The sequence below is a fragment of the Euprymna scolopes genome, chromosome 45 (assembly GCF_053919585.1).
Source record: "Euprymna scolopes isolate OS-2025 chromosome 45, ASM5391958v1, whole genome shotgun sequence".
Classification (NCBI taxonomy): domain Eukaryota; kingdom Metazoa; phylum Mollusca; class Cephalopoda; order Sepiida; family Sepiolidae; genus Euprymna; species Euprymna scolopes.
Genome location: NC_136526.1, coordinates 23,406,488 through 23,420,705, shown reverse-complemented (window position 1 = coordinate 23,420,705; position 14,218 = coordinate 23,406,488). Strand labels below are relative to the sequence as shown.

The 14,218-nt window shown below is 30.8% G+C and overlaps 1 protein-coding gene across 2 annotated transcripts in view; it reads right to left on the bottom strand.

Annotated features, from left to right (window-relative positions):
- Positions 1-3,820: 3,820 nt before the first annotated feature.
- The window catches only part of LOC145269288 (uncharacterized), a 69,017-nt gene continuing 58,619 nt past the window's right edge, over positions 3,821-14,218 (bottom strand). For both annotated transcript variants that reach the window (XM_080124971.1, XM_080124970.1), the window contains exon 3: positions 3,821-10,734. In XM_080124971.1, coding sequence (XP_079981097.1) covers positions 8,814-10,706 — 1,893 coding nt within the window. In that variant the 5' untranslated portion in view covers positions 10,707-10,734 and the 3' untranslated portion in view covers positions 3,821-8,813. The remainder of the gene's footprint in view (positions 10,735-14,218) is intronic.

Genomic DNA, 14,218 nt, shown 5'->3' with positions numbered 1-14,218 from the left:
GAAAAGGCGATAGAGATAAAAATACATTGGACACTATCCACATAAAATGGCAAGTACAGAACTGCTGTCTAATTAATACGACTCACAATAAACACGGTAGGAGTGAACAGCAGCTGATAGGATTTGGCAAGATTTGTTTTTTAAAACCGACTGCCACCGCATCATGACTTCTGCTACAATATAAATTGCATCTTCCTCTGATGAAATGAATATCCAAACAAAGCAGAAGATCAAAATCAGAAAATAAATCAAGTAAAAAATGTTTAATCTAATTATTCACTTGTTATATGGGTTTGAGCATCCACCCTCTTAATATTTTTTGGAGTCTTGACTACAGTATTACCTTCCTCAGGTATATCTTGTCGAACTTAAGAATCTTTCTGTTGAACTTGGAAATCTGCATGGAATTTCAAACAAAAGCTGCACAAGGGTAACATGTTCTCATTCCATCGACTGAGTAAAAAAAAGCATAATTTTTGCATTTTTGTCCATAAGGACCCGTGGCTTAATGGATAAAGTACTTGGTCGAATTCGGTTGTAATTTACATGCTTTCTGCTGGCCAACACTCAAAATACAATCATGAATTACTTGGGAGTTTTACTCAGTCATAGCTGATGGAACAAGAGCATACTACCCCCGCAGATTAAATGAAGGGTTTCGTTTGAGTTTCTGTGCAAAATTTGACAAAATACATGCAAGGAAGGTTGGAGGTTCAGTTAACTGAATAACAATTTAACCGATAATTCATTCCTTTGGATAATCCAAATAAACTGATATCATTCCATTGGATAGATTGGCTTAATGAAAGAAGAGATAGTCATGATCATGGCCACAAAAAGAAAGGAAGTTCTGATAGCAGCAGTAGGAACAACAACATAATGTTCCAGTGGATGATCATAAAGACATCATAACAGCAAGGGAAGTGAGGTGGGGGATACAAGTTCACCATGGAAATCTTGGGGTCAAAGTTGTGAATCTATGCAGAAGTACAAACTGAACTCTTTTTTTTTTTTTAATTCACATGGGTAGATTTCCTTCCGGGTGATGAAATAAACAGTTCAGTTTGAAATTTTGTATAGGTTTTCAAATTTTTCAAAAGTTTCCATGGTGCTTGTCAAAATCGACAGATCGAGTTTTTAAAAATGTATTTTTTAAGCAAAAACAATACTTGTCATGTCAAAAATAGCAATATATCCAAAAATTATGAATATAGTTCAAAGTAATTTTTACAGAAAATTGAGGGAAATGGCATTTGCCCCAAATATGAACACCTTGAAGATTGTGAATACAAGGGAATACTTATCTCCCTTTTTGTCACATTTGTTATCTATAGCCATACTTTTTTTTTCCTAAAAACACATTAGCAGTTGTTCTACTTGATGAATTTTCATAATTTTTGGATATATTACTATTTTCGACAAGTACTGTTTTTACTTAAAACCACATATTAACCCCCCCCCCCAAAAAAAAAACCATTTGTCGATTATCTTAACAAGCACCGTTTCCACATTTAAAATGATGCATCCGAAGAAGGTCAAAGATGACATTGGCTGAAATGTTGTGAAAATAACAAACCAGATGAGAATAGTATTCCAACTTGGAACATCCGTTATATCTAACGAAAAAAGCAGTCATAATTATAGCTAAAGTGAGAATCATGATAACGGACGACAAATAATAGAAGATACGTTCGGGTAGGGATGGTAAGGAGATAAATAGCAGCACATGCAGGGATAGTGGTGTTCAACGCATAAATAATGCGAGGAGTGAATGCAGACAATTGAAATAACAATTGCAAAAGTGCTTCTTTGATGGACATTGTTTCAGTTTACAAGAATAATGTCCGATTGATTTACTATAATATCACAAGTATTTGTTGAGTAAAAGGACTAAAAAAAAAAAAAAAAAAAAAAAAAAAAATGGATCCAATGGTCATTTTTTTTTTCTAATCTGAGAAACAATTCACAGATTCCAATATCAACAAAAAATAGTAAAATAAGTCGCACATCTGAATGCAACTATGAAATAGTCAAATCATATTCCGAAAACAAAGTGGTAAACATACAAAAATATAAAAAAGGTGGATAATGCTTAAGCAAACCATTTTTACTTATGTTAACAAAGCTTAAAAGATGAAACTAGAAATTGTATATTAAAATTATCATAGTAAAAAAAAACAAAGGGAAAGATAATTATTTCTCTCCCAAAGTAAGAAATGTGACACAAAGGTCAGAAAATGGGATTGAAAAGGCAGTGTCCCTCAAGAAAGAGCATTGATCTGAAGAAAAAAAATAAAATGCTTTGGAAGCTCATCAGCATCCCTAGGTGATTAGCAATAAAGCAACCCCTCCTCAAAGAGAGAAGCAAAGCATGGAAGAGTGGACCTCCTACAACTGCACAGTCTACAGAGAAAAAGCCATTTTAGAAATGGTCTAGAGTGTTGATTTTGATACCGAGGTAAAAATCCCAGCGGCGCCAAAATACAGTCGAGATAATTTCCTAACTAATAGCAAACTGAACCGTAAGGTTTCACAAGAACAAGTGAGATAAGCTAATGTGATTTTTGACGTTTAACATTTCCTATTACTAAACATGCACAATGTATTCTTGGTTATGACAGACATCATCATATTATGTTATTAAAAATATAACAATCATTGGCAATAATATATTTAGTGATATCTGCATGGCATTAGTGTGAAAATGCTTTTGCTAGTGATTGTCTACTCAGTGGATGGAACCTAAATAAATGTCAAATAGGATATTTACCATGTAAAGTATAATCGAAATTAAAGGAGAAAGATATTTTTGTAAAAAATTTTTTTTTACACGGGAGTTCCTTGAGAAATGCAATTTATTGTAAGGGTTATGCAAGAGTAAAAAGATTAAAGATTTTATTATCCTCCCCTTCTCCTAGAAAAAAAAGAAAACAGCCTTTCATGTATTTAACCAGGAGAAAAATGGTTATCATTAAAGACTAGTCATATTTAAACGAATCAGATGTGTCCACATCATAAAAAACACCAAAAAACTTAAGCATTTTAAGAACTGCAGTCTTATCTTCCTCATGAGAACTGCAGAGGAACAAAGCAGGACATATTGCAGCTGATGAAATGACTGATGGAATGAAAGGCATGATAAGATGGAGATTATGATTCAATTAAAACACGACGAGATACAATTTAGAATTAATGAAATTCACAATCCTTTTTTGTAATCCAACGATATTTGGTTGTAAATTTAACTTCACTCTATGCTTGACTTGTCCAACAAATTTCAGTTATAAAACTTCAACAGTCTTTGCTTATCGCCTTTTAATAAAATGTGAATACACTTCTGATTGTCTCAGTAATAGATGTGATTCTGAATAGATTTCACATGCAGTAGACAATAATTCCCCAGATTTTTATTTGCGAGGTTAAAGGTCTATCAAAACTATTCCTAACATATTATTCGACAAAAAAACGAATAAGGGCAATCGCAAAGGAGAAGTGTACCAGAGTTAAAAAAAAATTTTTGCAGTGTATGCAGGCACTCATAATTGAACAGCGACAAAATAGACTGTTGGATATTCATGAATGAAACTAGGCGGGCAAGTCAGGCATAGATTGGAGTTCATTTGTATCAAATATGGTTAGATTGCAGAAAAGAATTGTAGAATTTATTAACAATTCCATGGATGACATTTTTGGGAGAGTGAGGGTGGAGAGGGCTCAGCCTGTAAAAAAAAAAAAATCCAAGTCTTTAACATTCATAGCATCACATAGGTCTGCAGTTGATCTTTATGCTATCAATGTTGCAATAGTAAAAACAATCCTGACAAATCTAAGATCATTTATAAAACTTTCTAAATAATAAAGTCAAGCATCAAAAGGTTTCAATTTGTTTTTGTTTTTTAATATTATAGTTGAATTTTTATTGTAAAAAAAAAAAAAAAAAAAAAGAAACAGGTGCTGTTTCCGTTGGGTTAGTTTAATCACATGTGGATGACATTCCAGCTGCGATTGTGAACTCAAGGTAAAAAATAGGTTATTTTACATTTAGTGAATAATGGGTTCCAGGTTCACACTTACAAAATTCATTCCAAAACAAAATTACAAAAAAAGCATCTCAAATATCCCCAAAAGTATATCATGTTCTTTTTTATCAATTACAAAATTACATTTGTGACAATGTAAATTATACAATCAAAATTACAAAATTACATTTGTGACAATGTAAATTATACAATCAAAATTACAAAATTACATTTGTGACAATGTAAATTATACAATCAAAATAATTATTAGCTATCTGCAAGGTGGATAAGAATGGTTTAAGCATTTTTACAATAATGAGAAAGAAAAAAAAAGTTCAACTTTGAAAAAATTAAATCAATTCCATATTCTTCCATCTAGATCACAACAGCACAGTTGATATTTTATTATTGTAAATTGCCACATTTGTGAACAAAAGAAATACAAGAATGAAATAAAAATAAAACATTTAGCATAAAATACTGCTTTAGATCTCGCCTTTCCCCTCTCAATTTGCTTTCATTTCATAATAGTTTCAAGTACATTTTCTTTTTCTTTTTTATAATTTAAAACAAACTATCTTAGGACTGAATCTAATTGATAAGAAAAATGGACTATTTCATGCCAAAGGTTCTTAAAACCTTTGGCATGAAAAAGTCCATTTGGTGAGGATGAGGAGGAAGATGAGGAATCAATGTATTAAGAAAATTCTTAATGACCAGAAATTCTTTGAGTAATAGAGCAAGATGTAGCATATGCTGCTGCTGCTGCTGCACTTCATCTTTTCTGTCTATGGTCAGTGGATGTGAAATTCCTCTAGACTGAGGCAATCTTTGTTTTTATCCCAATCTAAAATGATCCTCTTTTTGGGAGGTTGGATTTTCTTCATCTAATTGTTGTCATGTGGGCACAAGTAAATATGCAGCAGACAAATAGTTTTCTTCTCTTAAACCAACTCACCTTTTGATGGAATGATTGAATAAAAACTCGCAGAAAATGGATTGTAAGAAAAGAAAAAGAAAAGAGAGAAACAGGAAGGGGAAAATGGAAGGAAACTGAAGGAAAAAAGAAAAAAAACAGAGAAAAAAAGGAAAAGAATATGAAGAAGAAAATGAAAGGTTTTAAATCATCGGTAATAGCAGTTAAGTACTGATTATCATTCAAAAAATAGTTTGGAACCATTATTATATCCTACAAAAAAATCCTACAGAGAAATAAGTAGATGTAAGTTTGAGTTTTCCATTTGCAGAAACGTAGCTTTCAAGGTGAAAAAAAAAAAAAATACATAAAAGTGTATACCATCAATAAATAAAATGGCATATCGAACAAAGTCACCCAATGTACACAATAAAAAAGACCATTTTCATACATGCAGTAAAGTCGTCAGTCTCCAAATTACAAAGATATTTATTCCTATTAAAATCTTTTTCTTTTTTTTTAAATAAAAATTTATAAAATGCCCAATTTCCCCAAAACATTCAATTTCTATTGAAGTATTAACCTGAGATTTTAGATTAAAAAAAAAAAAAATTTTTTTAATTTCTTTTTCACAAATAGATGAATTTATTTTGATGCCCTACAGCAACAGATGAACAGATGAAAAAGATGGTGGTGGTAGTGGAGGGAAAGAGAGAGAGAGAGAGAGAGAAGAGAGAGGGGACAAAAGATTATTAATATATAATTATATTAAGATATCAACACTGTAGAATTCTTAATGAAAGCAGCTTTTAACTAAGATCAACACCTCCAACATCTTAAAATATAGATTTTTGAGGTTTTATGAAAAATTATTTTGATTAATAAAAATTAAGCATGAAACTACAAAATTTATAAAAAACAATATTTGAAACATTTTTTTATTTTGTAACTACAAAAGAAATAAAAATATCTCAAATAAGAGGAGGTTCTTTGCAATAAGAACATGTATTTTACTTTAGTTTCTTTCAAATAACTTATTTCAGCTTGGAACTTTGAACTATTTTTTTATAAGCACCTTTAAACCTTTGCGAACTTATGTACTTAATAAAATTTCCACATTTCCTAACTATGATTACGATATTAAAACTAAATACAAAACTACTTCTTTCTAAAACTTGAATATCATGATAATTTATTGCGGACTATTATCCTCATTTTTTTAATTGTTGTTTCACAACGTTTCAGCCAACTATTCCTCTGGTCTTCGTCAGACGAAGCAACAACAACTAAGAAAGATGAGGATAATAGTCTGCAATAAATTAATAAAATACTCAATAATGAATTCCAATTAAATAATATGTATATACCATAATAGTTTCATTATATTTTTTAATGCCAGTTTCTTTCTACTCACCGATTTAATTTTAACGCTCACCGTCATACACATGCTTGATGAAAAAGTGGCAAGCAACGAAATAAAAAGTAAAATCTCAAAAATCTATATTTTATAGAGGTAGTGGTGGTGTCATGTTGCTGTATACTCTAACCCAGGGTTTTTCTATTGGGTTTAGGTTTGTAAAGCAAAAATAACGTTTTTCGGGAAGAGAGCAGTTTAAGATTTAAACTGGAAATGGAGAGATTGCACAGTAATGTAAAAAATTTTCAAATCTTTAAAAACATGTTGATTTTTCAAACATTGACTTTTTAATTCTTTCTGTGAGGCTTGAAGCATATCGTGGACTCAATCTCTTCAACTAATTTGCCGGTGTAGATATGGAGTTTGTTCAGATGCAAAATATACTTTGGTGCAAGTCTTGCTGTAACGTAGCTGAACCAAATTGTTTTCTTCTAACGGGTCATGCTACAAGAGCAGTGGCGTTTGGAACTATTAGATAGGAAGCAATAGTTATTATCAAAGATAAGAAAATGACTGAATATGCAAAAGTAATGTCAAAGCAAAGACGAAAGAAAAAGCTCAAAGAGGAAGATTAGAAAGCAACAACTAGCTATGTTGTCGATGCAAGAGTGAGGATTGTTTTATTGTCCAGTTAGAGTCGTAAGTTACAAAGACATCTATACGGGCCCATTGTTAATCTAGTCAGAATGAGAACTGCTAATATGTGGTTGCGGGTGGAGCTCAAGTGGCTAAGCATACAAAAAAGGAGCAGAAATACAAAAATGTCGCCCTTCAATTTTGATTAGTCGAGGATACAGAAATTATTATTTCTATATTCTATAGTACATACTGTCTCATATTAGCGTATCATATTTAGACGAGTTGATATTCTTTTCTTTTTCATTCAGTATCGATGATGTCAAATCATTATTTTTGATATCTTCATACTGTATATTTTGTCCCATGAATATCAAATGTTTAAACGTTACCAACATACACATTGGTCTATAGGTTGTTAAGCACGCATTTATTCAAGCAAATTGCTTTTTTTAATAGTCAGACATAACAATATCTATCTTATATGTTTATAACATGCCTGTCCGTAACTTAGATTACTTAGATTTATAGAATTTAATATGTCTCTGAATAGTTATACACTGAAATTATTTCGATTTATGTCATAACATTTTGTCTAAATGTATTGGATCAGGTGTTGTTAATAATACACATATACTACTACTGCATTGTTTCTTTTCAGATATATGGAAGCAGTTAGCTCCCAAAATGGCTGCCAAATTTTATCAACTATTTATTTTGTCTTTTTTTTTTTCGCAGTGGTGACAGGACTAATTAATCCAACATGCAAATGTGCACAAAGAATTTTTTTTTTGTCAATTTTGCGATTTTTTTTTCTTTTCAAATTTTTATTTTGCAAATATGAACCTGTTTTCTCATTTTTGCAGATTTGTTTTGCAAATAGACACTGTTTATTAAAAATTATATTTAAATATATTACAAATTAAAAATCTCGTAATGTATTTATTATCAAAATATTGCTGCAAAAAGATAATTTGCATAATGAATTTGTAAAAATCAGAAAATTTTTTATTTGCATGGTGAATTTGCCGTCACTACTATGAAAATACTAATTGATGAAATTTGCCAGCTATTTTGGAAGTTAACTGCTTCTATATACTATTCAGTTCATTATCTTTGTTGTTGTTCCTGCCTTACTCTATTGCACTGTACAGAGCTCTGCCATATATAATCATTTTCCAGGAATGTTCACTGAGAAGCAAATATTTGACCTTGCAGCTCACACTCCGAAACATATCACGTCTTGATTCTTTTCTGCAGAACACAGTTGAGTGGATGGAAACACTGATCCAGTTCTCTTGGGGTTCTGAGTTCAATCCCTGAGTCTAGTAGTGCTTAACAATGCACATACTTTGTAAAGAGAAAGAGAAATGGCGAGAGAATTATAAGCAAGTTCTGAAATTTCTAAGCAGGTCCACAGAATACAAAGTATACAGATGTGGAGCATAGAAAAAGATTCAGTTTGAGATGCAATGAGGAAGAGGATAAGAAACAGAGCAACTGAAAGGTTAGTTTAAAGATGAAGAAGAAACTTTTCAGTACGTAAACTTTCAGATATTTTACTCAACGTGTTTTTAGGAAGAAGCGAAGGAGAATTCATTTTTGCTTACGTATGCATCTAAGATGTGAACAAGAGGGAATGAAGAACAAAATAAAACCCGATCTGCTGGCTCCCTACTCTTCTGTTGTCATATATGACGGCAGGATTAAGATAGTGGGCCAGCCGACAGCTAAATAGGTCACCACATCACACCCCTCATTTATATGTTCTGTGTTTTATGCATGTAGCAAAGAAAAGGCAACTTCTGGTTAAGGACTTCCTCAGTGTTCTTGTCTGTTGTCATTTCCCGTTTAAAATATTAGTTTCCCTTTGTTCTAAAATATATCACACATAAGTATACGACTTAATAATCTCCGTTCTTCGCTGTGTATCAACATCTGTTGACACTGAGATTGTGGACACTGTGTGTGAGCCCATTTCTCCTGTACCACACAGCTCCTTGATGGATTGTACATGGTATTTGACTTGCTCCACACCAAGGACGACACCTGCGCGCACCCGATTTGCTGCGTAACTACTTGACTCCCGCAAAGATTGCACATAATAGCTACCGGTATCCCTAATGGAGTGCATGTACTGGCTGCTTGTATCTCGTATTGTCTGGACATGCCACCGCATCTTCAACATTCTTCTTTCAACTCCGTCCATGAGGCGTGCTCTCACTTCATCGAGCGTCTCACGGATGTTCATATCTGCAGAGGCCCTCTCATATTCATCTGAGCCAGCCACAGGTGTAGTACACTTGAGGGGCGAAACCCCCGGAGAATGGTCCAGGTACGGTATGGAACCAAATGAAGAAAAATCTGAATTGGTGCAACTGCTGATCTTCTCAATTTCAGTGGACGTATTCATCTCTGTTGGTTGAATCTCCGGATCCTTAACAGACACCTTGCTACACTTCTTGTTGCGTTTATGGATCATGTGGATGAGAAGACGGATTGAGCCAAGGATTATTCCTAAAACTAAGAAGCAGAGGGAAGCTCCAAAACTGACGATTAAACTCATTGTGTAAACAGAAGGAATGAGAGAGTAGATGGTGAGGACGAGAGTGGCTGAACTGTTACCAAGAGGATTGACAGCAAGGCAACGGAACCGGCCACCAAAATAGCCGCGCAAGTTCTCTATGAAAAGAGAACCATTGCTGGCAACATAGACATCGGACGTTTGTTTGGTGTCCGAATAAGTGTACATCATGCGAATAGGTTGAGAAATCGAAGTTAATAGATGCAAGTGAGTATCATGAGCAAACAGGTCCCCCCATGGTGTGACCCAAACAATGCTCGGATAAGGGGAGCCAGTTGCGTTGCAATCAAGACGAATATTCTTGTGGCTGATCATCGTAAGGTTCGTGCTCATAAATGTCATGACAGGAGTTTCGCAAACAATATCAGAAGAATTTAAAAGTGAGATTTTATAGCTTTCAAGGGAAGCAGGGGAATGGCAAGTGAGGTTTTCAAAATCGGAAAAAGCATCTGGCTTAGCATCGTAGATATCTAAAAACTGAAAAATAGAACAGGAACAGTCGAAAGGGTTTTCTTCGAGGAGCACCTGCTCAAGATTACTAAAAGATTGTAAAACATTTTCATGAAACGTTCGTAAATGGTTATAGCGCAGGTCGACAGATCTGAGGACGCTGCTATTTGCAAATGTGATCGGGGGAACATGAACTAAGGAATTATTGGACAAATCAAGAATATGAAGATTTCGCAGCGGTGCAAACACATCACCAGACAAAACTTGCAGGTAATTCAGGTTGAGTCTCAGGTAAACGAGATGCGTGAGGTTTTCAAAAATGCTGTTGGCCAACACGGAGATTTTATTGTTGCTCAAATCCAAGAAGACAAGATTCTGTAAGCCCTGGAATGCATACTTGGAGATATTATGGATCTTGTTGTAGCTGAGATCCAGAGATAATAAATGGTAAAGTCCGAGGAATGAACCAGCAGGGATTCCTGTAAGCTGATTAGAGCTAAGATCCAAAGTCACAAGTTCGGATTGCTGAGCAAAGACCGGTGGCATCTTTGTAAGGTTGCCGTGGATTGTGACATTACGCACACCAGGAGGGATGTCCAGTAGATTATCAATATCATAGCATTCAAGAGAGCGGCTGATATTGCAGGAACAACCAGTTTGACAGCCAGCCACTAAAGTAATCAAACTTCCTGCCAACTGCACAACACCCAACCAATAAACAAGGCAGCAAGACAGGTGATGCATGGTTAAACACAATGTTCAGGTGTCACCACTGAAACAGAAAAACAATAATGTAAGATGAATCAGAGAATAATAAAAAAAAAATAAAAAAGACATATATGATTAGTTTAGAACATTGGAAATAGATATAAATTGCTACTTTAAATAATCTTATTTCTCTTATGGTAGATTAGCAGAATACCCGTCCCAGGATTGGTATTCTGCAAATCTACTTAATGAATAGAATTTTTGTCTTATTATCAAATTGTATTTCCATCTACTTTTACATGGATTTTTTTTAATCATTAATTTACTATTAAAAAATATTAACTTCTATTGTGTTATAAATCATTAAGATTTTTAATCATTAATTTACTATTAAAAAATATTAACTTCTATTGTGTTATGAATCATTAAGATTTTTAATCATTAATTTACTATTAAAAATATTAACTTCTATTGTGTTATGAATCATTAAGATTCAATGAAGCAGAAATAAATTTTATACAAATAAAGTTACATTTGTGCATTATCTCTGTACAGTTTTTTTTTTGTTGAATAATTTGATTTTGCACAGTGTTGAAGCTGTCTTGATTTAATAATTAATGCTTTCATTTCATAAAATAATTAATGCTTTCATTTCATCAAATAATTAATGCTTTCATTTCATTAAATAATTAATGCTTTCATTTCATCAAATAATTAATGCTTTCATTTCATCAAATAATTAATGCTTTCATTTCATCAAATAATTAATGCTTTCATTTCATCAAATAATTAATGCTTTCATTTCATCAAATAATTAATGCTTTCATTTCATCAAATAATTAATGCTTTCATTTCATCAAATAATTAATGCTTTCATTTCATCTAATAATTAATGCTTTCATTTCATCTAATAATTAATGCTTTCATTTCATCAAATAATTAATGCTTTCATTTCATCAAATAATTAATGCTTTCATTTCATCAAATAATTAATGCTTTCATTTCATCAAATAATTAATGCTTTCATTTCATCAAATAATTAATGCTTTCATTTCATCAAATAATTAATGCTTTCATTTCATCAAATAATTAATGCTTTCATTTCATCAAATAATTAATGCTTTCATTTCATCAAATAATTAATGCTTTCATTTCATCAAATAATTAATGCTTTCATTTCATCAAATAATTAATGCTTTCATTTCATCAAATAATTATTGCTTTCATTTCATCTAATAATTAATGCTTTCATTTCATCTAATAATTAATGCTTTCATTTCATCAAATAATTAATGCTTTCATTTCATCAAATAATTAATGCTTTCATTTCATCAAATAATTAATGCTTTCATTTCATCAAATAATTAATGCTTTCATTTCATCAAATAATTAATGCTTTCATTTCATCAAATAATTAATGCTTTCATTTCATCAAATAATTAATGCTTTCATTTCATCAAATAATTAATGCTTTCATTTCATCAAATAATTAATGCTTTCATTTCATCAAATAATTAATGCTTTCATTTCATTAAATAATTAATGCTTTCATTTCATCAAATAATTAATGCTTTCATTTCATCAAATAATTATTGCTTTCATTTCATCTAATAATTAATGCTTTCATTTCATCTAATAATTAATGCTTTCATTTCATCAAATAATTAATGCTTTCATTTCATCAAATAATTAATGCTTTCATTTCATCAAATAATTAATGCTTTCATTTCATCAAATAATTAATGCTTTCATTTCATCAAATAATTAATGCTTTCATTTCATCAAATAATTAATGCTTTCATTTCATCAAATAATTAATGCTTTCATTTCATTAAATAATTAATGCTTTCATTTCATCAAATAATTAATGCTTTCATTTCATCAAATAATTAATGCTTTCATTTCATTAAATAATTAATGCTTTCATTTCATCAAATAATTAATGCTTTCATTTCATTAAATAATTAATGCTTTCATTTCATCAAATAATTAATGCTTTCATTTCATTAAATAATTAATGCTTTCATTTCATCAAATAATTAATGCTTTCATTTCATTAAATAATTAATGCTTTCATTTCATCAAATAATTAATGCTTTCATTTCATTAAATAATTAATGCTTTCATTTCATCAAATAATTAATGATTACTGTTCATTCGCCATAAGATGACATGATACATTTGTAAGAATTTTTCACTTGTTTAAAGTCTGAATTTTTAACTATGCTCTGAAAATTCCTAATTTCACACAAATTTGAAACAGTAATAATTCGGTGGTTAATTATGCTGCCAAAATAAATTTGGTATAATTGTTTACATTTTGCAAAGATCTATTAATCGATTTTTGATACAAGATTAAATTTTGGTCTGAGATATGTACTTTGAAGTTTGTCATACATAACTAAAATCTGCTAAATAGATATTTGATCCTGACTAGCCAATTCTTCCTCTTTATTTTTGCATTATGTTATTTACAACAAAACAATTTCAATTCAGTTTATTTTGAAAATACTTATCCTGGCTAGAAAATGATTACAATGAGAATATTTTTCATATCATTATAAGCTGATATGCATCAGCTTATAACAATAAGAATAAAATTCTACATGCTATATCTACTTCAGTTTAAGTGATGACATGTTTAAAAGAAATATTAAACTATTCATGTCTTAAAATTACTTGTTTATCATATCAATACATACAATAATTTTATTCTAAACAATTGAGAAAATAAACAACAATATAAATCGGAATAAAAGTAATATATAAATTTTTATATAAAAAATAGATTTGAATTATTATTTTCAAGTTTATTGAAGTTAATGTGTTTACATTTTAAAAACACTGTTACAATATCCACTAAAAATATACCTCAGGAATAATTTAAATATAACAGCAAAAGCTTTTATTAATTAACCAACAATGGACACTGGAAAGATAGGAAAAAAATAATACTGTATAATTTACTTTTAAAATAAAAAGAAAATTACATGTTAAAAGATGCTTTTATTTAAAACTAGAACCTCTACCTCAGAATTACCCAAGAAATTGAGAAAACGAAGAAACTTCTGCACCCAGTAATTTGTGCGTATCTTTTTGAATATGGGTATGTTGGAGGATACTCATTAATGAATTTATTTTTTTTTTTAAATAGGATTTTTGAAAAGTTATTTGTGATGATGATGATGATGAGCCGCGAATACTTACTGATATCGTTTTCTTGGGCAATATTTTTATAATGAAATTAATAATTTTGAAATAAAAATTAAAAAATTATTAATTGGAGAGAGGGGATACTTAGTAACAATATTTTTAAACTATGATTTTTGAAAAATTACTTTTTGTGAGAGGTGGATACTCACCAACTTATTTGCTTGGTTAATGTATGTATTGGGGTTGTTTTAATTAACAATTGGATCTAAATATGCTGAAAATTCAGTAAGTCCGCCCTAACCCTAAATGAACTTAAAAGGTTGTTTTCAACAAAAATGCCAGCATTTATGACGATATAAAAATTATTTGTAAATAGAATTCTATATTATATTAAA